This window comes from Megalops cyprinoides, chromosome 18 (genome assembly GCF_013368585.1).
Source record: "Megalops cyprinoides isolate fMegCyp1 chromosome 18, fMegCyp1.pri, whole genome shotgun sequence".
NCBI lineage: Eukaryota > Metazoa > Chordata > Actinopteri > Elopiformes > Megalopidae > Megalops > Megalops cyprinoides.
The window spans coordinates 4,169,482-4,177,699 of NC_050600.1; the positions used below are offsets into that span (position 1 = coordinate 4,169,482).

General features: G+C 48.2%; 1 protein-coding gene across 1 annotated transcript; it reads left to right on the top strand.

Moving 5' to 3' along the window:
* The first annotated feature begins 602 nt into the window (after positions 1-602).
* Positions 603-8,136, top strand: cct7 (chaperonin containing TCP1, subunit 7 (eta)). Its single transcript, XM_036551232.1, has 12 exons — positions 603-671; positions 2,008-2,161; positions 2,757-2,863; positions 3,233-3,358; positions 3,456-3,508; positions 3,911-4,082; positions 4,326-4,490; positions 4,927-5,115; positions 5,501-5,598; positions 6,219-6,351; positions 7,025-7,231; positions 7,585-8,136. Exons 1-12 carry the CDS (start codon positions 666-668, stop codon positions 7,807-7,809), a joined length of 1,635 nt encoding a protein of 544 aa, XP_036407125.1. The 5' UTR covers positions 603-665; the 3' UTR covers positions 7,810-8,136.
* The last annotated feature ends 82 nt before the right edge of the window (positions 8,137-8,218 follow it).

The window sequence follows — 8,218 nt, forward strand, 5'->3', positions numbered from 1 at the left end:
AACGAGATGTAGTTATTTAAAGACATATTTAAATGTCTAATTTAACGCGGAGTAGAGATCAATAAATTTAACAGACGCTACTCTTTCTGTACCGCGAATTGCCACTAGGTGATGCGCTAGTCCCTTGTTTTTTGTTTTTGTACTTTTTTAGGTTTAGGTTTTTGTCATTTTTAGGTTTTTGACACCGATTCAGAGAGAACAAAGATAGTGATCATCGTCTTGTTGAATTAATCTGCTCATTGACTGGATGACTTCACTATTTTACCAGGTCGACAGAAGCTGTATTTTAAGAATTCATAAACATAATCACCAAGGCGTTCCACCGTGGTGGTGTAATCCTGTAATCCTGCCTTGTAGGGGTAGGAACTTTCCAGCTCGTCAATGGGTTTGTATTGTAGGAGGCGAGGGGAATTAATACAATTTATTGTAATGAATGAGTACACACATATTGCATTTGACTATCTTTAGTCATGCATTCCAGAGTCTTAATGGAAAACATTGAAACTTCCTTTACGCATATAACGGATCTTTTTACACGGATCAGGAAATGCCGCCTGGTGTACAGTCTCAGTAGTATTAACTATCTCTGCTAGAAGGTTCTAGGCCGATGTGCATTGTGGGATTTCAGCCGGTGCCGCTAACGGTGTAACGTGAACGTCTTCAAGATGATGGTGAGTAGGGTGGTGCGATTTGAATTGAAAAAGAACCCATTGCCATCCGACCTTTTGATGTTAAAACTAATCGGTTTGAGTTTCTGTTCTGAAGAGAGGGATAGCTATGTTTGCTTCAGATTACAAGATTTCTTGTCATTTGAGAGAGGGAACGCAAACGCAGGATTTATTGTGGCTAACCAGCTAGCTAGCTAAACCACTCATTTCTCGTCATGTTAAATTGCAAATGGCCGTAAACAATAAAAATCCGAAAAAAAGAAAAAGGTTGATGGCCCTACCTATAATAGCTAAATAGCTGCTCTTTGACGTACAGTGAGGTAGCTCGTTAACTAGCTTTAGCTATTGTTCGAGGATGATAGCTAGGATAGCTTTCGGTCATCTGATGGAAGCATTAGCCGGACGTTATGCAGGCCCCACAGTGTAGCATCGTGAGTACTTCTGGCTTCTGTTGAAGCAAGCCTCATTAAGGCAAGCTTCTGATCCGTTGTTCTGCTAGGAAACGCTAGGTAACGTCTGGCTAATTTCCGCGTAATTATTTGTAACTAAGATGGCTTGTCAACTAGCAGTTTAGCGTCGTTGGTATCTTGCTGGCTGAGATATTATGTTGTCTGGCAAGATAATCTGAATGGATTCAGTAATCCTTCTTTGCTGCTATATAGTACACAGTAGCCCTTTGCGTTTCTTTTTCTTCTATGGTTATCATAAATATTTAGTATGCAGTTTTGTGAGGAAAAATACTGTAGCGAACTAAATGGCTCGCTGGCTGTCACGAATCCGGACAGTGGGGAATTGAACGTGCAAGGATGGAGAGTCGTTAGCGTTTTATCTTCCGTACTTTTAAGGCCTTTAGTTGGGCGTGGATCTGCGGCGTGCAGGTTTGGGTTGTGGGTGCTAATATTTCTGATTGTAGTTTGGATACAGACCGTGTGTGTGTGTGTCAGAGAGAGAGAGGCGGTTGCTGGGTGCCATGGAGAGATGTCAGGCTATTTAGAGATGGTCTCTTTCACACTCCTAGGCAAACACTAGAAGATAGTCACATGAACTTTATAAGCATTACAGTCGTGACAGATTTACTGTACGCACATAGATGTGGATGAGAGCTTTGCACTTTTGTTTCATGTAGAAAAAAAAATCTAAAAATGGAGATTCCATGTTTTATGGTGACACCCCAAATATACGGTAACTGGGCTGTAGTCTTTTGCACAGTCTTTCATGGAAGTCCCTAAAACCAGTGAAAAGCTGATATATCAGTATGGTGTGTGTGTGTGTGTGTGTGTGTGTGTGTGTGTGTGTGTGAGTGAGATGCTCTCTAACGTCATACTCGCTGTCCCCCCAGCCCACACCAGTGATCCTGCTGAAGGAGGGGACAGACACGTCCCAGGGTGTCCCCCAGCTTGTCAGCAACATCAACGCGTGCCAGGTGATCGCCGAGGCCGTGCGCACCACCCTGGGCCCCCGCGGCATGGACAAGCTCATGGTGGACAGCAGAGGTGAGGGCAGGGCATTGTGGGTAGGCTCCTGGGTGGGTTTCTCTGGCCTTGTCTGCCGTGTTATGTGATTGCCTGTCGGAGGTGGCTTCTTTTATAACCTTTACCTTAAGATCTGATGAAGCTTGTGTGAAGGCCTGAAATTGGTCCAGTTTGGCGACATGAGATTTGCTTAGCAAACGCATTTGTCCCTTGATATTTCACTGAAGCATCTTAGGGTCAGCACCTTGCTCAAGCAAAAAGCACCATTGTCCCTCCTGGTATTTGAACCTGTAACCTTCTGTTTACAATCACATTTTTTTTAAAATACCACACAGCTGACCAGAGCATGACCGTGACCCACCTCTTCAGACAGCATCTTGCCTCCCTTAGTACTTAGAACACTGAAGTCTTTATTGTTTTGAATAGGGTTCTATTGCACTTTCTGTTGCATCACTGTATGCTGGACTGTTCAGGTGTTTTATTTTGTGTATGCATTGTTGTTCATGACTCCTTATTGCATGCATTTTTGTAACTTCACACTGTAATTCGCTCTGTAGAGGAGCGTCTGCCACGGGACTCGGTGTGAGTGTTCTGCGTTGCTGTTTCTCTTCACCAGGTAAAGCCACCATCTCCAACGACGGCGCCACGATCCTGAAGCTTCTGGACGTGGTCCACCCCGCCGCCAAAACCCTGGTGGACATCGCCAAGTCCCAGGATGCTGAGGTGAGGGAGCGGCAGCCAGGGCTGCAGCCTGGAAGAGCGCATCCGGGGGGGGGGGGGGGTTTATTTGGGAGTACTTGGTGTAATACTCTCAGATTGTGCCTTGCCTCTTCTGGGAATTGCTCAATTGTATTGAATTTAAAGATGCAGTTGGATACATGCCTTTCATGTTCCAGAACGTATTAAAAACCCCCTCGGACATGTATACGGTCATGTGTCTCTGTGCTTCTGTAATGAGATAATGTCTCCCTTTTTCCTTTTGTTACAGCAGCACAGTACTTTTCGCCTTTTAGTCATGCTGTCTGTTACTGTTTGCGCCGCCTTCGGCACTTTGTGTAGAATAAGGAGCATGCTCTGTGCGCCCTTCCCCAGGTGGGCGACGGAACGACCTCAGTGACCCTGCTGGCAGCGGAGTTCCTGAAACAGGTGAAGCCGTACGTGGAGGAGGGGCTGCACCCCCAGACCATCATCCGCGCTTTCCGCTGCGCCACCCAGCTGGTACGCCCTCGAACCCGGGCACACACACAAAGCACCGGTGGAAGCACGGGTGGTGTCTCTTGCAACAGGCTCTTGAGAAATTCTGTTTTCTTTGCAGGCTGTGAAGAAGATCAAAGAAATTGCTGTTACCGTGAAGAAGGACGATAAGCAGTGAGTTCTTTTACATGCTGTTCAGTTTGCTGTACCACAGAAAGACTGAGACATAGGGAAAGAAGTAGACGCCAGATCGAATTGGCCACATTCATCATTTGACTGGCTCCCAGAATGAAGATAAATTCTACAATATTTTTTTGTAAGGCGTAAAGGTGTGGTAAAACTGAATAATTGACATAAATATGAAAACCACTTTAAATGTGTGGATTTAATGTGTAATGAAGATGAGCTGCCTGGGCTTTCCCTGCAGTCCCCCCCTGACGTGTATGTCTCTCTCTCTTGTCCCTCCTCTCTTTCTGCCTCTCCTTCTCCTCCTTCCTCTCTCTTTCATCCTCTCCTTCTCATCCCTTCCTCTCTCTCTCTTCCGCCCTCTCTCTCTCCCCCTCATTCCTCTCTCAGGGAGCAGAGGAGTCTGTTGGAGAAGTGTGCCGCCACAGCCCTGAACTCAAAGCTGATCGCCGGGCAGAAGCAGTTCTTCTCCAGAATGGTGGTGGATGCTGTCATGATGCTGGACGAGCTGCTGCCGCTCAAAATGATCGGGGTGAAGAAGGTGCAGGGCGGAGCGCTGGAGGTAAGGCTGCCCGGGCGTTAGACTGGAGATTAACCACCACTCTGGCTGAAGCAGGGTTAGGCTGGAGATTAACCTCTCCTCTGTCTGAAACTGGGTTAGGCTGGAGATTAGCATTCACTTGTACCAGGCTATGAGAGATGGAGCTCTACTGTGCCTTTGCAGCTGTAATTGTTGCTAGAGCAGGGCGTGGCTTGTGATGCCCACAGAGGTGTCATGTGACTCCCCCGTCTCCCCCCTCTGCAGGACTCTCAGCTGGTGGCGGGCGTGGCCTTCAAGAAGACCTTCTCCTACGCCGGCTTCGAGATGCAGCCCAAGAAGTACGAGAACCCCAAGATCGCCCTCCTCAACATCGAGCTGGAGCTGAAGGCAGAGAAGGATAACGCCGAAGTCCGGGTCAACTCCGTGGAGGTCAGTGCTCTGAATCAAAGGTCCCGTTCATAAAACACAAGGCTGTCCTGCTCAAGAAGGCCCAATGTAACAAGCTTAGGAAGTGGCCTAGGTATGTATACTATACAATTTGAAATTCCCCGGCTGTTTGGTATTCTGGAGCATGTAGGAGGACTACAGTGGGGAAAAAAGTTCATTTTCTCCTTGTCTGAGTTTAATGCATGCAGCTTTATCAGTGACACGCACATGTGATATTGCAATAGTATGCCCTCTAATTATCCAATCAATCTATTGATATGGAATCTGCAGACACTGAAAAATGTAGGCCACACTTGCAGTGCAATATTAAGATGCTCCACAGTGCAGGCATCTGGACACTGAAGCAGACTTGGTAAGCGCTTGCTGATCAGGCTTTCCCAGTGTCTCTGTAACGTGAGCGGTTTGCTTCTGTCTGCAGGACTACCAGGCCATCGTGGATGCCGAGTGGAACATTCTGTATGACAAGCTGGAGAAGATCTACAAGTCCGGGGCCAAGGTGGTGCTGTCCAAGCTGCCCATCGGAGACGTGGCCACGCAGTACTTCGCTGACCGCGACCTGTTCTGCGCCGGGAGGGTGCAGGAGGAAGACCTGAAGAGGACCATGATGGTAGGAGAGCCGGGGGGGTTATCGCAGGGTTATCGGAGGGGGAATGGGGCGTGGTCATGCCCTGGTATTACAGGAGAAATGGGATTTCAACCATAAAGTAGTCATCTAAAGTCTAACTCTTATCCTGAAGTCATTCATACTGGTGAATGGGTGCTGTGAAGGCCATGCTGTGTTACCAGACGAAATGGGATTTCAACAGTAAAATAGTCATCTGAAATCTTACTGTTATCCTTAAGTCATTCAGTATTATGAAAAAAGTGGGGAAATACTTTAAATACTATATCAATTTGACCGGGATCTGATAACTTGATTCTGTCCAGGCTGTCCAGGGAGACAGTAACTGATAAGCATTGTCATGGTAACTGATAAGCATTGTGTCCTTCAGGCCTGTGGCGGTTCCATCCAGACTAGCGTGGGCTCCTTGACTGACGACGTCCTTGGACAGTGCGCAGTTTTCGAGGAGGTCCAGGTCGGGGGAGAGAGGTAATGGTCCTGTTTGCGTGTGAGCAAGTGGAGGGAAGAAGAGTCTTCCTTGTTTCCCCCAAAGCAGTGAATTATGGGTTACAAGTTGCATGGAAATGTTTCAACTTGGTGAAATAAAGCAGACCACTGCTTGTTATTGTCCACAACTCACTAACTGTTAAACTGATGAGTAAAGATAGTTTGCTACGCAACACTTTGATATATATTTTTTGTATGTCTTAAACTTACCGACAGATTCTTCACTTAAGAGATTAGCCTTCTGACATCTACTGTTTGTGGAAATTCTGAACTTAACAAGTCAAAATTATGATCTTTAATACTTATGAATGATTATTTTTAGCAGAGGGCTGCACATGCTTTAAATCTGCTGTCTTCTCATTCTTTCATTTTTCTATTTTTACGTATTACAGTGTGATAATTGGACTTGTTGATCATACCAGTATTGTTTTAGTACTGAAACGTCTATTTACCGTTCAGCACTGTTTTTATGAGTGATGTTTATAGATATAAAAGCATCCTTGTTAAAGCAGTGTTGAAGGAGCGGATTCCCCACCCTAAAGGTGTGCCTGTGTATGGCTGCTGAGTGAGGGTGTTCACGAGAGCGACATCGCCCCCTGCAGGTATAACTTCTTCAAAGGCTGCCCGAAGGCCAAGACGTGCACCATGATCCTGCGTGGGGGGGCGGAGCAGTTCATGGAGGAGACGGAGCGCTCGCTGCACGACGCCATCATGATCGTCCGCCGCGCCATCAAGGTCTGCAGAACACGCACAACACGCAACGTACGCACAACACGCAACATACGCACAACACGTAACATACGCACAACACGTAACATACGCACAACACGCAACATACGCAAAACACGCACAACACGCAACATACGCACAACACGCACAACACGTAACATACGCACAACACGCAACATACGCACAACACGTAACATAAGCAAAACACGCACAACACGTAACATACGCAAAACACGCACAACACGTAACATACGCAAAACACGCACAACACGCAACATACGCAAAACACGCACAACACGCAACATACGCAAAACACGCACAACACGTAACATACGCAAAACACGCACAACACGTAACATGCAAATCACACACAAGGCATATACAACATGTGCAAATCGCATGTAACACATAACGTATGCGACATGTAACGTATGCAAAACATGCTTTTATAACGGTGGTGTCCAGGAACCTGCTATCAGCGTGTGTGAGATGCAGTTGCAAACTTCATTCTCAGACTGTGAGAATATGTTATAAAGTGTGTTAGAATTTCATTAGCATTAATACGGTAGGGTTAAGTGTTTTCGTAGTGTGTTGCTGACTGTATGTGCAGGTTGCTGGGGACAATGCTGATGAATGAAGTGTAATTTCTCTGGCCACCATGACCTCTGACCTCTGACAGAACGACTCGATCGTGGCCGGAGGCGGGGCCATTGAGATGGAGCTGTCGAAGTACCTGCGGGATTACTCCCGGACCATCCCGGGGAAGCAGCAGCTGCTGATCGGGGCCTACGCCAAGGCCCTGGAGATCATCCCACGCCAGCTCTGTGACAACGCCGGCTTCGATGCCACCAACATCCTCAACAAGCTGAGAGCCAAGCACGCACAGGTACCTCTGCTGCCACGCACGGTGTGTCTGTCACTCAGTCTGTCTGTCTGTCTGGGTGTTGTGTGTGCATGTGGGTGTGACAGAGAGTCAGTCAGTCTTGGCGTGCAGTCGGTGTGCAGTATTGACTTTGTGTGTCTCCAGTTTGTGTGTGTGTCTGTGTGTGCACTTACATGTGTTCCTGTTTGTTTGTGTGTGTGTGTGTGTGTGTGTGTGTGTGTGTGTGTGTGTGTGTGTGTCTGTGCATGTGTGCATACGTCTGCGAGTGTCTGCATATGTGTGAGGGCAGTCAGTGTGTGTGTGTCTCAGTATGTAGTCTCATTACTGACCCCGTGCCTCTCCGCTGCCCCCTGCAGGGTGGTATGTGGTATGGCGTGGACGTGAACAATGAGGACATCGCCGACAACTTCCAGGCGTGTGTGTGGGAGCCGTCGGTGGTGCGCATCAACGCCCTGACCGCCGCCTCCGAGGCCGCCTGCCTCATCCTGTCCGTGGACGAGACCATCAAGAACCCCCGTGCGTCCGTCGACGCTCCTCCGGCGGGGAGGGGCAGGGGGCGGGGCCGCCCGCACGCCCACTAAACGCCGCCTGCGACCCCTGATCTCTGACCCCTAACGTGGGGCGGACCTGCTGCGGACAGAGGACTGTAGGATGGCAGCGTGTGCTGTCTGCACTCCTAACAGGCACTTGTTACTGTTCCACCCTTACCTGCCACATGGCACATATACATGTTATGTTTCCCCCCCCCCACGCCACAGTGTCCCGTTCAAGGCCCTGTAACTCAGCAGCATCCATGAATAGAAAGCCCCCCCCGTGCGCTCTGTTCCGGCCTGGGGAGGGACACTCCAGCTGTTTGTCATTCTCTGTAGGGAGCTATTTATTGGACCAGTAAACACACTTCTGCTGAACACACTGCTGTCTTTATTTACTGTGTGTGTGTGTGTGTGCGCGCGCGCTATATCTGTGGTGCTGTAACCAGGCACTGGGTGG